At 35.0% G+C, this 18145-nt stretch overlaps 1 protein-coding gene and 2 long non-coding RNA genes across 3 annotated transcripts in view; 2 read left to right on the plus strand and 1 right to left on the minus strand.

Annotated features, from left to right (window-relative positions):
• The window catches only part of LOC112904728, a 14014-nt gene extending 6761 nt beyond the window's left edge, over positions 1-7253 (plus strand). Inside the window, exon 3 of the long non-coding RNA XR_003231312.1 lies at positions 7242-7253. This is a non-coding gene — a long non-coding RNA (uncharacterized LOC112904728). The remainder of the gene's footprint in view (positions 1-7241) is intronic.
• Positions 3604-18145, minus strand: part of LOC108740401 — a 44406-nt gene continuing 29864 nt past the window's right edge. Inside the window, exons 3-4 of the long non-coding RNA XR_001938328.1 lie at positions 5322-5427; positions 3604-3719 (exon numbers count right to left, since the gene is read on the minus strand). This is a non-coding gene — a long non-coding RNA (uncharacterized LOC108740401). The remainder of the gene's footprint in view (positions 3720-5321; positions 5428-18145) is intronic.
• The window catches only part of LOC108740399 (ATP-binding cassette sub-family G member 1), a 33799-nt gene continuing 23728 nt past the window's right edge, over positions 8075-18145 (plus strand). The window contains exon 1 of the mRNA XM_018474700.2: positions 8075-8694. Within this exon, the coding sequence (XP_018330202.1) occupies positions 8589-8694 (106 nt within the window). The 5' untranslated portion in view covers positions 8075-8588. The remainder of the gene's footprint in view (positions 8695-18145) is intronic.

The raw sequence follows: 18145 nt of genomic DNA on the forward strand, positions 1-18145 counted from the left end.
AAAAAAAACGAGACGATTTTGGGTAGACCCATATACCGATTTACGGCTTACGAGGGGCACATTTGTAACGTCGTTTTCGTATTTAAGGGAGAATCCTGACTAATTTTTCAACTACTTTCGAAGGAGTGTTGCTTCATCTGATGAATTAACAGCAAAAGTTTCTGATAGGATAAGATCGCAAAAGATACCAGATTAAGAGTCTCCATAATCCCACTAGAAATGTTTTCTCCTTGTCATCCAGCTCCAAAAATCCATCGGAAAACATTTCACAGATTATAATCCATGCAGACCTGTTTTTGACTCTTTCATGGTATAGGTATATTTCTGAGGAAATATCCCATATCTCTGGGAACCAACCCCTTTACTGCATCAATGAATAATTCTATATCCAAATCTTCAGAAGTTCTAGTAGCAGCCATCCTTTTTTGCGTCAATTTGCCGCAAGTGTGTACCAGCCGATATACAAACGAGTACTACAAAACCGCAATAGCGGCAGCGGTGCCGCCACGGTTCCGTAGGGACCTGCGGTTCAAAACGGTCGCCATTTGGACGCGCGGCCCCGCGGCGGCGCGCAGATGAATGTGCATTAACTCATTTACCTGTTAGTACTTTAAGCCGCAATTGCGGTGCCGCAGCGGCGATTGCCGCAAGTGTGCACCGGCGCTAAATATCAGGAAGGGAGTCACACAGGGATGCACATGGTCACCGCTACTTTTTAATTTATACATCTCAAAATATTCGAATCTATCGACGACACTTAAAAACACCCTACACAAATCTTTCTCTGATTTGACCCTTTACTTTTGTACATTTAATGTATTCAAACAACCTTTAGAAAAGTATAAACTTATATAATTTTTTTGAATTTCAGTTTCGGTTCAAAATACTAACATATGAAAGCACGTGCCCAACCAGTCTCCGGGCTAAGGACCTTACAATAATTCCGACGATGGATTAAGCTATAAATAAAAATATTAGAAGTTGCAAATGGGAAAGAACCCATTGATTTTAATATAGATTAGAATGACGTAGTAAAAATAAACATTAATGAGAATATTCGTTTATTTATTGTTTTAAGGATCTCTTAAATTCTTGGACTTAATCTTAACAGGCTTTCGATTAAGAATAAAAAAATTAATTATTTTACAAGACCCTCATCAAAAGTTTTTTTGCGATGTTTCTTCCCTGATTCCAAGAATGAATATATAGTTTAAGTCTCGGGAAAGAAATCGCATTTGTTCTTTATTAGAAACATTAGCGTAGGGGGGTGCTAGGTGGGTCAGGCTAACTGTAGAATCCTCCTAGCTCACCCTAGAATATCAATTATTTAAGTAAAAAGAACAAGATAAATCTACAATCAGTTACATTTTTAGCTGTTAATGTTAGGTAGAGTTGAAAATTTAGCCTCCACTCAGGAAAAAATCGTTGCTACACCTATGATTGGAAAATGATTTATTTGGTCATCCTTCACATGATTTTTAGGATGTTATAGTGCATTCTTAATTAACACTAAATGCGATTTCTTACCAGGGAGGTTATAATCATAATATTTCAAAATAGCAATTGTATGACTGTGTGCTGCTGTGGTTTCGAATCTCTCAAGTCTCTATCTCTGCAAGCAGTAAGTAAGAGGAGAGAGATATTTACTAATACCTTAGCTTTTTGGCCAGCGTTGTCCGACCAAATTTACAATATAATTAAATTTAATAAAGTAATCATTAGAGACATATTAGAAACAGAACAGGAGTTTAGAGGAATAGAGGCAGATCTAGATTAGATTACTGTTCACAAATAGTCAAAAATGTGGATGTTCTAGTTTTAGTTTTAAGGAAATGCGAAGATTAACTCAGGATAGGAATGAGTGGAGGTGCGTGTCCAACCAGTCTTAGGACTGACGACCTTATGATGATGATAATTAATTAAATTTCTTGGTCAGTAATTTTTCGAAATGATCATCAGATCTCATCAGCACACCATAGATAGTTTCTATAAATCGGTTTAGCCGATGTATAAGAATAATTCCGTTAAGTATTTGGTATAAAATATAATACATAGATACTAAATTCATTTAGTTTTCTTATTCACCAAATGTAGATACACACTAATGGATACATTGATTATTATCAAGCATCAACTTGTAGAACAAAAAATTAGTGATTAAGTAGGTACTTAAAAGCAAATATCATTTAGATCAATTTGAAATGATTTAAATTTAATTGATTGAAATGATTTAAACGTAAACTTGTTTTTTTTGCAACGCAGAAGCAGGATAAGTAACTTTGTAGGTAAATATTGATATTTAAATAAGTACTCACCACGACATTATTCATAACTGTCTCATCTTTTTTTATTCAATTGAAAACGTGTTGTTATTTAATCGTGTAGAAGATGAGTACAACAAATTTTAATAACGAAAGCCAGTCGTTATATAATCAGTTTAATTAAAAGCAATTGCATATCACTTTAATTTACTAATACATTGTTAGCCAAACGATTAAGTCTTTTTTATACTACTATAAATTTGAAATTTTGAACATGCGTTTTATCAATGTCAGAATAGCATAAATTTCTTAAACTTGAATTCAATTTACATTTTTATTTATAACGATGCCTAAGCCGCAAAAGTGAATTTGGTGAAAAAACCACAACTTAAATCTTTTTTTTTTTTTATAAAATCACGAAAAATAATAAATTAATTATCCGTATATATATATACGGAACTGGTTACGGATGCGATTACTAATTTATTTATTATATTTTTTTAACCATTAATCTTGGTATATTGTGCACTTAATTAATTACAATAGAAATTAATCAAATTCTGTTCCATACAACTTATATGATTATCTTCATCGATTTAATAAGCGTTAATTATATATGTATATTTCTGTTAATTGCTATTTTACTTATTTAACTTTTAAATTAGCTTTTAAACAAATACAATTGTATTATGCGCGTCTTTTTTATAACGAGAGTAAATATTTTGATCTTCTTATGAGCTCTTATTGCAACTCATATTATTATACTGAAGTTTTACAAAACTTAGTACAAAAGGCATGCGCATTCTGTGTCACCAAACAACACTGTACAACGCATTCAATATATTCAATAAAATAAATATTTCATTTGTGAAAATTTTGTGTTTTGTGTTGCTTGGAGCCCCTGTTAATTTAAAAAGTAAACTTTAAATAATTTAACCTTCTCGGACAAAAAGCCTATCCATTGTACTTTTCTTCTGTAACATTTTGTAGTCTCTTCGATAAATGTAGATAATGATTTCGTACACCTTTTTCTATGTTCTTTTAACCTTGATTACAATAAATAAATTAAAGTAGGTTCATAGAATAAAGATTGCTCGAAGGTAGACCCAATTAGCGTATTTACCTACTTGGATTCTTATGAATAGATGAAATTATTAAGTACTCAACATAAGATTACTCGCTGTTCATGAAAAACGTGATACGTTTTTGTGCAGCAATGAATAGAAAACTATCGAAAGCATTTTTTACGTGTTTTTTTTTAGATTTAAGTCTTGCTAGGTGACGTACACTAGTCATACCAATCGACTTGTTCGAAACGTCAAACTTCAAAAACAGAAAAGTGAAAAGTAGATGCTGTTTTTATTGCATTGAAATTAAATCCAAGACAAAACTCAAAACTGCAAGCATCCCATAAACCAGACTTGACCAACTAAATGAAGATCACTGGGACTACAAGTGCTGCAAAGAACACAAGACAAAAAATTATAAATTTGCGAATCCACAAATGCATGATGATGCAGACTGGGTGGTAGTTTCACTATGATCAGTTGATCTGCCTAAAATACCAACATTTGTAACTTTATGTGTACTGAACTGCTATATACGAGGACGATTCAATAGCTGTGTTTAGATTAAAAAAAAACTTTTGGGTATTGCATTCCTACCAGCTATTAATGCTGGTGGGCGGGTAGACCCTTCGGACTACACCGGAAGGTAATGCGAAAGGCCCTCTTCAGCCTCCTTGGGTGGTGGTTCGGGTGAGAAAGATGAGACGGACGAAATGAAGACAGAAGGGAACGGAAGATTATCTTTGGAATATTACTGTCCCAGCATTAGCCTAGGTGATCCAAGGAAACCAGAGAAAAACTTGGACTTGTACGGAATCGAACCAGCTTCCTTTCGAATGCTAACCAATGGTCTAAACCTCCAGTCCATGCCGCTCGATGTGTGTTTAGATATTATACGTATTGTATTTATATTTATACTGTAGCTTCTCAATAATATTCTATACAACGCAATCCGTGCTTATCGGAAAAGTCGTAGATGAAGTGGTAAGGTGTCGGCAGAAGAGGGATGCATGGGAAATGAACCTACTGTATTGAATCTTTATACTGTGTTTGGATGAACGACTCCATCGGCGTTCTCAACCTTAGACGACAACTTTACTGATTACCATTCTAATATAGTTCATTGAATAATTTGCGAGAATTCTAAGTGGTCTTTAGCGAACTTGGTGGTAGTTTCACTACAATCAGTTGAAAAATTGTATATTCTAAAAATTGTTATCATTGTAAGTGTACCTTTTACAGCAGAAGATCATTGTGAAAAAGTTCTAAAACCAATACAACTTCCCTTAAGATACCTTGAATCAAATGTAATTGACCTCCCTCTCACACTGACACTATGATGCCTATTTAACAAAATCTTAACATGCCTTAAGTTCAAGAGACTAATTATGGAAATTTGTCCAGATGAACGTGCTTACTATAATGAAATTCAACAATCTACACACATAAATTAATTCAAAGTCAGATATTTACAAAGTTGCGTGTGCTTAAAAGATGTACCTAACCGGAACGAAAGGCTGTTTGCCCACCATAAAATAATTTCTAGATCACGGTCGGCTTCTGCCCCCTTCAAGGTAAACTGAAGCATGTGTAAGGCATCATGAGGAAATTACGTTTTGATGTTCGAGGAAGGTAATGTACCTATATCTACAGTGTATATACATACATGCATATGTATGTACCTATAGAGAAGATCAAACTGAATGAAAAGTGTAATTTCCCGTTAACCTTCACTTGTACTAGGTACTACAGTGTAGTATTTCACACAATATAATCACGGATAAATTAATGTCGTCAGATTTAGTGATTTGTTATGTATTTTAAGTTTTAGCCCATCAGCGAGGTTTCCAACAGTACGCACGGAAAAATATTAAATGCAAATATTACGTAAATGTTGGTACCCAAAGCAAATTTCCTCGTTTAATGCAACCAATTTTTCTACGAGGTAGTTATCCCTACATATAGAACACAGTGAACAAATATTGAAACTTACAATCAGTAATAGGTCCTCGATCAGCATTCTGTCGAAACATCGGACGTGATTTCAAACTTATTGGCCTTCATCTGTATCCCATAGACATTTCCATCAACCCAAGCTCCTAGAAGAAAAAACTTTTGTAAATTTAATTTAGTTGAGGTAGACCCAGATTATATTACTGGTTACAAATAGTTGGGATGTTCTATTCATAGGGAAATGCGAAGATTCGCTCAGGATAGGAAAGCGTGGAGGTGCGTATCCAACCAGTTTTAGGATTGACGACCTTATGATGATGAGGATGAAGAAATTTAATTCCTACCATAGACATAGAAATATAGGGATACAGTGTCATTATAAAATAGAGAAAAGGAAGAAAGCCTTAGTCTCAAGCTTCTACAAACAGTAATTTTGTGAGTTTTATTAGGTACCATCATAAATACAGCAACATGTCATAGTAAAGAGTGGTTATAGGGAGGAGTAGCCTCTCAGGGGGTATACGAGATCTGTTCAAACATTATCGCGAATTTTGTTTTTTTCCAAGAATTATTTGTTTATTCATTAATATCTATTTTCCAAATCCTCGAAGCACTTCAAAAAAATCATCTTTTGTAACCTTATTCAGCTCCTCCTTCGATGCTGTCTTTATCTCTTCAATCGTAGTGTAGCATCCTTTCATGGGGGAACAAGAGAAGTCACAAGAGGGCATGTCTGAGGAATACGGTGGCTGCGGCATTATTAGTGTGTTGGTTCATGGCGCAAAAGCCAATTTTTGTTCTTCCACAAAACCGGGCGTTTCTGGCGTATTGCTTGAGCATTCCTTATTGACCGTTCTACCCTGTAGCAAGAACTCATGATATACCACGCTCCTGCAATCGCGCGCTTTTTTCGGTCTTGGCCCGTGCGGCAGCTTCCATTGAGATGATTGAGCTTTGGTTTCCACGTCATAACCATAAACTCATGATTCGTCACCAGTTATGACTCTCTGGAACAACTCTGGGTCGTCGCGGACAGGATCTAACAGCAATTTTGATACGAATTTTGCGGCGGCCCATCTCATTCCCAAATCATTGGCAAAAATCGGATGGCAGGAGTCTATCGATATGTTTAGGTTTTCAGCAACTTCTCTAACGGTGATTAGACGATTGACCAGTACTATTTACTTCACTTCATCAATGTTTTCGTCTGTTGTTGACGTGCTCGGGCGTTCCCATCTCCTCGGCCCTCTGAGAATATTTTGTACCACCTATAAACGTTGCTTCTGTCCAAGATAGCTTCACCATATGGCACAGTCGTCAACATTCGGAATGCGTTCGCGCACACACAATTTAATACAGAGCCTTAATCCATTTTTTTGAAATAGGCAAAATCGAAGACGAGCCAAAACACGTACAAACAAAGCAGGTGTCTAAAATTAACTGAACGTTCAACATGGCCCAACTTGTAGGTATAAGTGAGAGACATGAGTACCAACATAATGCCACCAGCTCGTAATTCTAGTGGGGTGGCAGTCCCTCTCAAGTACACTCCGATAATGTAGTATAAGGAGATAAGGTGAGGGACCATCATTAGTCTCTATTTAGGCGTCCTTGAGATGGGTATTTTCAGTTTCCTTTCCAGTTTCAGTAAATTAATTAAAATATTGAACGTTTTCTTGTGATTACAGTTTGGACGCATCAGTGATAACGACAATAGTCGATAACAAAAGTAAAACAAAAGAGTGTCAAGCACTTACCGCACAAAGGAAACAGAAACGTTACTCTAATTGATAAAGATATTACGTTAATTGTTAATCGTTATTTAATAGTTTATAAATAGTTATAATTTACAGTTAGCAAGAAGTCATTTTTAAATTGCCCTAACTTAAAGTGTAATTAGTGGTAGACTTCTATTTATAAATTGCTATACTATATTTTACTATTTATTATCTACTTGTAGTTTATTAATGATAAGAAAGTACCTCATTTAGGCCGCTTGAACACTCGGCCACTTGTGGTCATCACTAGAAGCGGTCACGCGACCTTGTAAGATGAAGACGCTGGTGGTAGCAACTTTTAATCAATTTTTTAGCCAGGTCAAACATTTGGTCAATTTAAATATTCAAAATATTACCAATTCAAATCAGTAATGTTCTTGTGAAATTTTAATTGAATTTCTCAAGTTCTTTAAAGGAGCTAAGGTTTTATGAGGTTATCAGAAGTGGTGGGAAGCCTCGAAGGAGTTGTATTCTAATTAGTATTTTAGCTGAGTAATTGATTTGTAATGTTGTACTTTCGTTTGATGTTATTGATAGGTAGGTTCAACTAAATGATAACGATAAGAACAGAAACAAAACAAAATGATCATCTTCTTCAAGTGAAAGAAATATGTTGCCGATTCATTTCGAGATTGAAAACATTTACCATGGCACAAGGGCGTCATTACCATTTATTCCGAGCCCAGTTTACGTTATCGTCTGTTTGCCAAATTAAGATTAATTCTGGAGTATAGGGTTATCGAGGAATTGAGGGAGCACACTGAGATTGTATCTTTCTGCCTATCGACATAAATGTGAAAAAATAATTATAATTTCCGATATATGGAAAGCCACAGCTAAGTCCTGGATTCTCCCCTGACTACCACATACACGTGTAACGACGTGCCTGCGTCCCTGCTACGGCGTCGTCGCTCGCGATCGGCGTCGTTGGCGCCGTCGTCGAATTTTCCTTCGTATCAAGGCAATCGAATGCGTAAGTACATTCTCCTCGTGGAAACTATTATCAGTGTGTCACATGGCCGGGAGCGGAGTGAGCTACGCGTATGAGAGTTCCGCGCAGCGAAACTCCGATGACGGTTCCGCGAACGGTTGGGATAAAAATATAAAAAAAAAACGCGCATATTATGTATTTATTGCGCTCTACAATCTACAAGTTAGGGCGAGCGGTCGAACAAGATCGCTGAGTGGACCGACGACCGCCTGAAAGTAGTATAAAATCTACAGAACCGTACCATACAAGCCTTACTGCTATCAGTAGCACAGTGGTTGGGGTTTTGGTTTGTGGTTTCAATCGTTCGCGATCGATCGTGGTGTGTGGACGACCGGCAACGATACGGAAAAATTAACGCTGTACAATTAATAAAACGAAATGTTCATTGATTGGAATTATTAAACATTAGTTTCAACGGTGCTTTAATTCTATCTATTATCATTACCCGGTGCGCAAATTATACAATAAAAAGTAATACTTACAGTACATTTGCAAGTAATAATTGTTTTTCACATGAAAATTGTTCCCTTAATTAAAAATGAGTGAAGTTTCGCAAAGAGCAGTCCTGTTGCATCTGCCGCAGACAAAAAATATTGACATCGAGTTTGAAAACATTACATACTCGGTGCGAAATGGGAAAAAGGGTGAGTGGGATTTTTTTTTTAAGAAAATTCATTTTTACTGTATTCGAATGTGGTTGTGACCAATTTCACAAATATTTGGACACCTAAAATTTACATCCAACACGATTAAATTTCCTTTTTATTATTCCTTACAAAAATTGTCAATTAACTACTTAATTAGGCACTGATTTTTTTTTTTTTTTTAAAGTCGTAAAAACAATCTGCATACTTCTAACTGTGCACAAAAAATAAAAAATTAATGAATGAAGGAACTAACTGACTTGCAAAAATTTTTATTACCTGTAACATTAACATAAATAAATATTTAATATCATAACTAAATATTGTTTCAATAACGCCGATTCAGTCAAACGAGCGTAATTTTTTTACGATTAAGCTAGGTTTTATTCGCGACTTTGCCCGCGTGAACCTGTATGATAATTTCGAATAAATACAATAATAAAAGTAGTCGAAATAACAGTTGTTAACTTCTTTTTCTTGGCTATAAAGATGGTCTGACCGATTTTGGCCGAAAACCTTTTTTTTTAAGAAGCTAATGGGTAGCATAAAGTTACATTTACCTGGTTAGGTTTATTTGCTTGCTTAATTTATACAAAAATTATACAAGGAAGTTCTGCGTGGCATTACTTTATATTCCTTTTTTTGCATTTCATAAATTATCATATTTTTTTATCTGACAATAATATCCTTTTGTAAATACTATTTTTCAAACCAGCATAAATATCATGCTGATTCGGTTTACAATAATAATCTTTTCGTATTTGCAGCGAAATAAAATTTCATTATCAGACAGTATTGTTTGCATCCGTTGTTTATAATTCAATTTCATTTATATGAAAGTTTAAAACTTTATTTTATTCTTTTACAATTTATCTACTTGAGTTTTTTTCTTGCAAACGAGTGAGTTATTTTGCAATGAGCAAATACTTATGATATAAAGCCTCTTTTGAATATATTATGCAATAATATCGTCTGCTATGTAGGTAATTTATACAAATCAATTACTTTAAGATACTTATTAATAACTGAAAACCTTTATTTAGTCGATAAAAATCCTGATAAAGATGACCTTATCTATAAAATCTTATTTGTCACGTTGTAGATATCTACGGATAAATAAAAATTTTGACATTTGTATATTTTATCACATTTAATTGGATTAGAGAATAATTTATATTCACATCAATTAATATAAATTAATTTAAAATGTCTTACGGTCATTAAAAGTTTTTCGTTTTTTTAATTCGGATTTTTCATGTTTCAGTAGTTAGTCCTTATTTGGACGAGTGATTACCACCGTTGATTATACATAATAACCTACATATTCTAATCAGGGAATCATTCCCATCATAACTTAACCTAAACATTCTCCATATGCCGATAGGAAAACCTTCCCTCACTACAACTCAACCTAAACCTACACATTTGGGTAGCGTATATAACTTAAACGCAGGTGCAGTCAGTTTCAATCAAACGGCATGACCTAGAGGTTTAGAACATTGCTTAGCATTCGGGAGGACACCGGTTCGATTCCAGGTCCGTCTGCCTTGGTCCAAGTTTTTCTGTGGTTTCCTTGGATCACTTAGACAAATGTCCTGGGGCAGTAATATTCCACAGATGTCTTCTGTCCTCATTTCGTCCGCCTCATCTTTCTCACTCGAACCACCACCCACCCATTCCCACAATTCCTGAAAGCAGGCTGAAGAGGGCCTTTCGCCCTACCTTCCGGCGTAGTCCGGAGGGACTGCCCGTCCACCAGCATTAGTGGCTGTTGGGAATGAAACACCCAAAAGTTTTTTCTTTTCTTTTAGTAAGTTTCATTCTCTTAGTAGACGTTTCAGTCGTCGGATAGTTCGAGAATGGCTAATCATCTGCAGTCTCAGCTGCAAAACTACCTACTCCACAACTATAAATACGTAAAATATTATTGTTGGCGATTACATAACTCTACATGGTTTAATAAAACTACTTGAAGGCTTTGATCCCAAATATCTTAGAGGTCTAGGTCATTTCTTGCGTTGCAAATCCTTTGTTTACACATGCACGTTGTACATGTCTATTAAACATACGGAAGCGCTTGTTCTAAGAAAATAAACTCTCATTACTCAATATGATTTTGTCCGTACTCCAAAAAGTAATCAAAAATATATTGTTTGAAGCATTATATGGTAAATGTCTAGATGGTGGGTGGGATCGAAAGAGGAGGTCTCCCCTACCACTGTACTATAAAAAGTTCGTGGCGGTCTCACCCCCATAAAAAGTTATGGGGGTTGAAAGTTGATTATTTTGTCAATTTTCATACACTATTATTCAAATAAAATTAAATAAAAAAAAATATTTTCAAGCGGATGGAGGTGGGGGATCGAAAGAGGGTGGTCACTTGAACAAAACCCGATAACCTAACCTAACCTAACCTACCCTATTGATAAAGATATTTAAATAATGTTTTATATAACTTTCTCAATATTTTTATGTATTTTTCTTTAGTTTTACCTTTGAATATTGGCATATTTAACTTTGAACCCCCCTAACCTTTTATGGGGGTGAGACCGCCACGAACTTTTTATGTTACAGTGGTGGGGGAGATCTCCTCTTTCGATCCTCCCTACCCCCACCCTCACATCTAGACCTTTACCTATTATATGACCCGAAGAAGAAAGTTTCTAATGCCATTTCAGCTAATTTAAAGAAAACTTTTCGTAAAAGTAACTTTCTCAAATTATACATTATAATTCAACATAATTGCTTCAGGAAAATAATCTTAATTGAGACATTCCAGACAAAAAAAAATTAGAATCATGAATATCTAAAATTTAAAACGTTTTTAATTGTAAACATATGTATAAAAGTAAATATTATGTGTATATGTAATGAAATTATAATGACCCTATCCATGTTGTCACAGAATTTGGCATTGACTTGATAATTGCAGATTATAGATCACCTTGAGTAGAATGCAAAAATTTGCCAACAAAAAAATGTTTAAGATCTGTTTACTTATTTGTTATCTCTCGAAAAACATCATAATTTTTTGCATCAACAAACAAAACTGCATCATCGACAAATATTCTAATTCATAATTGGATCAAAATATTCCAATGCTACCAGGAAACATTTATCATCTTTAAAACCTGTTTATGTTTATATTAATGTTAATGAATTATGGATGAGAATACAGTGGATAGAGAAGACTAGAGATGAAGAGATATTAGAAAGAATAGGAGAACAGAGGACTCTATGAGGCATATTAGAGGCAGAAACGGGAGTTAGGAGGGATAGAGGTAGACCTAGATTAGATTACTGTTCGCAAATAGTTAAGGATGTGGGTTGCTCTAATTTAAGAGAAATGCGAAGATTATCTCAGGATAGGATAGAGTGAAGGTCCGTGTCTAACCAGTCTTAGGACTGACGACCTTATGATGATTTCAGAAAGACGATTGTTTGTGTCCTTGATAATGGAATAAATTATCATATTATTGAAAAACCACTCAAACTAAATAAACAATTGCATAAAGTTATGATGAGCAATTTGCACTTGTTAACCAACAAATCTAATTAACACCAACAGGATCAAAACTTTCCTCTTCTTGATCTCAATAACAAATACGCACTGTGTCGTAAATCCAACACATACAAATTTGATATTTATGTGCGAGATTCAGTAATGTTCAACAAGGTCCTTTTCTAATAAGGATATTGACTTATCAAACTGAACCCATAGAAGGCGTAGCTCTATGTGGTAGGCACCTAAGCAAATAGAACCGAAAGGCTCCGCACGTCCGATAGTTTTAGCAAAATACAGATCAATAACATACTTTTTTTTTAATATACCTCTGCATTATATATATTTAAATACGAAGACTTTTTCTTGATATAGGTTCAAAAACCTCCCACGAATCAAGTAATTGGATTCTAACCTAAAACGGTACCTAAATGTAACTTTAATTGAAGGTAATCTTAATATTTTGAGGAAATTATGAGGTCTTTAAGTTCAGACGTCATTGCCATTTAAAGCTCATCATTTTTAAATCAATAAAGATACAAGTACTACGAACTGTGTTCAAAACAATTTCCTTGGAATGGTGTAAAAGTGGAAAGGGTAATCCACGAATGCTTCCTTTGGGGTTATCGAAATGTCTTCTCCATATTCTCTTAACTTCATCAGTTCACGAAACTCAGCGTTAATTTCTTTATTTGATATACATTGTAATAATTTCCATCGCAATTCGAAAGTAGCGTTTGCTAGGATGAGCAAAATTGGTCTTGGCGTAGCAGTCTTAGTTTGGTCTTGCGAAAATCCTAAACAAAGACCAAGATCAAGACTGTCTTTATACTAAGAAGATCAAGACCAAAATCGAGCGAACAAAATACACAATCATCATCATCATCATAAGGTCGTCAGTCCTAAGACCGAGTGGACACGGACCTCCACTCTTTCCTATCCCGAGCTAATCTTCGCATTTCCCTAAAACTAGAACATCCCACATCCTTAACTCTTTGTGAACAGTATCTAATCTAAGTCTACCTCTACCCCGTCTAACTCCCGTTTCTGCCTCTAATATGTCTCTGACTAGACATTCATGCCTGAGAAGGTGTCCTACCAACCTATCTCGTCTATTTCTTATTGACTTCCATACAGTCGTCTGTTCTCCGATTCTTTCTAATACCTCTTCATTTCTAACCTTCTCTATCCACGGTATCCTCATCATTCGCCTGTAACACCACATTTCGAACGCTTCTAACCTCTTCTTTTCCGCCGCACCCACTGTCCATGTTTCGCACCCGTACACCTCCATGCGTTTGGAGCACGACGATGTACGGGTACACCTTTAACACTCTTTTTCGAATTTCTTATTTAATATTCCAAAAAAAAAAACCAATTCATCACCAATCAGTAGAAATGTATAGAGACAATAATGGCAGATCATTGATGTTTCTGACAGAAACAATTACTGAATTATGTAAGAAACACTCCCACAATATTATAGGTTTTGATTTTACAAACTAACGACAGACAGGGTACACGTACTATTTGATCAAATTAAAGGTCTCAGAATTCTACGTTCATTAAAAGAGTCTCCCCTGTAGCTGTGCTGTTTTATATTACCTTCAATTATACGGCTTGCAACAACAATTACTTGAATTATATGTTATTAATTATTCAATTGTTTTCCGTAGGTATGTAATTGTCCATTATATAAAAATATAGCATAATAACGTTAAACGATCCTGAAATAATGGGAAATCCATTCATTTTTTAACCTCTTTTTCCACAGTTATGTAATAAATAATAATAAGTAATTGTAATAATATAACAAATAAATAAACAAATCATAATTAGTTAACGTACATATCACAGATTAGGTTAATAGTATACTGTCCTCCAACCAAATCGTTTATGTTAGCACCTTCACAACATTCTGATTTGATGAATATTAAATTAATTTTCTGTGCTTTGATAAATAAATATCTACCGAAGTTTACGAAAAAAAAAAACGTAGGTTGCAAATTTATTATTACCCACCTTTAAATGAGCTCTAATTAGAAGGTCAGTATTGCTGTAATTATATACTAACTAATGTTGTTAGGCGTTTTTGCAAAATCTGAAAACCAAAACATTCTGTCACAAAATACGTACGTTTTAATACGTAATCAAATATTTGTCATTAAAAGTAGAGGTGATAAATATAATTGCATAAATTAACTTTCGCACCTGCAGCTTCTTATCTTCATTAAAAATGAGTACGGAACAACTGGTCCCACATCTCACGCGGAGGTGATTAAAACACAAATAAGAATGCGTATAAGTTCGTGAAAGTTCTGAGTTCCGAGTATATCACAGAAAGGTGCATGTGTCCATATGTTGATAGAATTCAAAAATAAGTACATCGTGGCATTATCCACATGACCAAAAGTTTAAAAATGTTTTGATGTTGGACTTACGAATGGGGAACTTCTGGTAAATAAATTAATACAATATGGTGTTCCCGAAAATTTTGTTTTGATAACTTCACAGTTGTTTGGGTCGACAGGGATTATTTAATTAATACCTAAAGCACTACCTACATGGTGCTTATTTGGGCAAAGAAAGAGCATTTTCAATCCTATTGTGATCCCTCAAGCAGCAACCAAATTGTCACTAGACCACGATGAATCTCAAAACCCTTTAGGACGAATATGGACTGGAGGAGTGAAAGTCTACGTTCGATTGTGTTTCCATTACTTCCCGGTGATAAAAATTAACTGTTTTATCTATGTGCATACCTAGGTATATCAGGATGTAGCTGGCTTTCTTTGCATGGGCCAAAATAACTCATACCTTTGTAGATTCAAAATGCAGGTAAAAAAGCAATGAATTTCTTAGACTAATGTGGATCGGATATGCGACTTTTCGTCACTTCATTCAGTCAGAATGTGAAATTTTCTTTAGCAGCAGGTATAGGTAATATTGTACCATTATGTTAATCCAAATCTCAAAATCTTCCGATTTGGACATTAAACAAAAATACTGCATAATTTTTTATTAAGCTGATATTAAATAAGTATTCATATTCAGCAGTATTTTAAAATTGATAATATTCTTTCCAGCCAACTGCATTTATGCACTGTGATAACGTAAATCGTTAATATACGAGGGTGGATTGATAAGTTTCCGGCCTAACCAAGAGATGACGCCACTAGGCCTACCTTGAGGTGACATTCTATAGTACCATCCTTGGATAGCTTGTAGCTATAGTTTCAGCCCGATCTCCTTGCTAGTGTAGGTTTGACAGCACGCTGAACAAGACGCCTCTGTGGTTTTCGTAAAAATGGAAAAGCAGGAAAATCGTGCTGTCATCAAATACTTTTATTTGAAGGGGTTAACGCCGAAGGAAATTAAAAAAGAGATGGACTCAACACTGGGGACATCCTCCCCGTCATATTCAACCGTTAAGCAGTGGGTTTCCGAGTTTAAAAAGGGTCGTGTGAGCACCTCTGATGGGCCTCGCTCAGGACGCCCCGTTGAGGTCACAACTCCAGATATGATCGAAAAAATTCATCAAATAGTGCTGGGAGACCGCAGATTGAAAGTGCGTGAGATAGCTGAGACCTGTAAGATGTCATATGAACGTGTGCAACATATTTTGCACCAACATTTGCATATGGAAAAGCTCTGTGCAAGATGGGTGCCGCGTTTGCTAACAGTCGACCAAAAATTGATTCGAAAAAACATTTCTACCGCAAATTTGTCATTGTATAAGCGTAATCCAAGCGAATTTTTGCGTCGATTCGTAACCGTTGACGAAACGTGGGTCCACCACTACACTCCTGAAACCAAAGAACAGTCTAAACAGTGGATTGGACCAGGGGAACCAACTCCAAAGAAGGCAAAAACAATTTTTTCGGCGAACAAGGTTATGGCTACTGTTTTTTGGGATGCAAGAGGTATTATATACATTGATTACCTTGCAAAGGGTAATACTATCACTGGTCAATACTACGCAGACTTATTGCAACGTTTGAGCCACGAGGTGAAAATTAAACGACCTCATCTGGCGAAGAAAAAAATCTTGTTTCATCACGATAACGCACCAGCGCACACGTCAATCGTTGCGACGGCTAAAATCAACGATCTAAAGTTTGAATTGATGCCGCACCCTCCTTACTCTCCAGACCTAGCCCCGAGTGACTATTTTCTGTTCCCTAATCTCAAAAAATGGCTTGGCGGTAAGAGATTTGCGGACAATGAAGAAGTAATCGAAGCTGTAAATGGTTATTTTGAGGAGCTTGACGAATCAGTCTATAGAGATGGCATTAATAGACTGGAACACCGCTATGAGAAATGTATCAGCCTTGGAGGAGATTATGTTGAGAAATAAAAAAAAAAAATTTTTAAAAACCTTGTTTTTCTTGGTCAGGCCGGAAACTTATCAATCCACCCTCGTAGTATGAAATTGTATGAGCTGTGAGCTTATGTCATGCTTGTGGTTTTATATTTTCAAGGCCTCTTGTATAACGCAGTATTTAATGTATCAGGTTTCAAATTTTCATTTTTACAAAACTCCTAGCGTCTTGGTTTAAGTGAACTTGATTGCTTGCTGTTTTAAATTCTACGCTTTGTGTTTTAAATAAACCCACAAAACTTTTAGAAACCTAAGATAGTCAACTGAGGATGACACCTTATCTGTCGAAACGCGTTTTAGGTTTATAAACGTTTTGAGGAATGGTGGGTTTTAAGTGCTTTACAGCACTCAATTATATTTTGTGTAATATCGGCGTGTGTTAATTTTCACGGTGAATCAACACATGGATCAGAACTTCGAATAAATGAGCATGGCGCACCTACGTCCTTAAGTATAAAAAAATATTTGGAAAATTAGAACAGCAAAATAAACTAGAAGCTTGTGTGAAAAAAATAGGGGCCAGAGAATAGTAAATTCCAGAATGAAAACTTATTCACGCTTACTAAATAATTTTTAAGTTAGGAACCCACCTGTTGCAATACTACTAAGTTTATAAACAATTCACAATACTTTCGAATTTGTTATTTCTAAATTTTATAATATATCTGGCATTAAAAAATTATCCACAATCTTTTTTAAGGGTTTATGTCGATCTAATTACGTGTTGTGTCAATTCAAACCAAAAAATTTCCCTCATCACCGCCATGTTTTTTAGACTCTTTGCCTTTGATGAAAACACAATAAGTAATAATTTTCTGCTTGATATTGTACCTACTTTATTATTGATTATGCATGTAATTGAAATTTTGTTTTGAAAACAATTAATTGATTCTGTTTCGGCGCAAAAGACTATTGCCGATATTTGTAAATATTTTAAACTTATAATCATAACATTTATTTGATCAAGCAGTAGGCATTACATTATTATAGGCTATTAGTCGTAAGTTGGTCCTAAGAAAAACCCCATAATCTGTATATATTTCTTACCCCCATTGTAAATAGTTTTATTACCTCTTTTGTACCTCTCATTCCTGTATACCTACCTATTAGTCATTTGGAATTTTCAATCACTATTCAATATTATAAATACCTAGTTTGTAGTTCTATTGAATTTCTTAGGACCAGGCATAATTTGTTTGTGTGTGTGTGTTAGTACACACAATTCTGGTTGTTGCCCCTTCCATCAGAAGGGTAACATAAATACTAAAATTTGTCAAAAAAATAAGGAGTCGTAGTCGAAGTCGAAGTCGAAGATTCGATTCGTTCTAAAACATTTCAACTAAAAACTCCACTTTGAGTTTCCAGAGTCTAAGGTAGACTCAGCTGAGAACAATTCTCATAATCAGTTGTTACTTATGTAAAAGTGTAAATAAATGTACATATACATTTTACAGTTCCGTGTCTTATTTATACGGTGGTCCTTCGATCAGGTATTTATATATGTGGTACAGCAGTACACCCGTTGAGAAAAGATATATTGTTTTAATCGAACCTCAACAAAAAACATT

Source organism: Agrilus planipennis, unplaced genomic scaffold (assembly GCF_000699045.2).
Source record: "Agrilus planipennis isolate EAB-ADULT unplaced genomic scaffold, Apla_2.0 scaffold206, whole genome shotgun sequence".
Lineage (NCBI taxonomy): Eukaryota > Metazoa > Arthropoda > Insecta > Coleoptera > Buprestidae > Agrilus > Agrilus planipennis.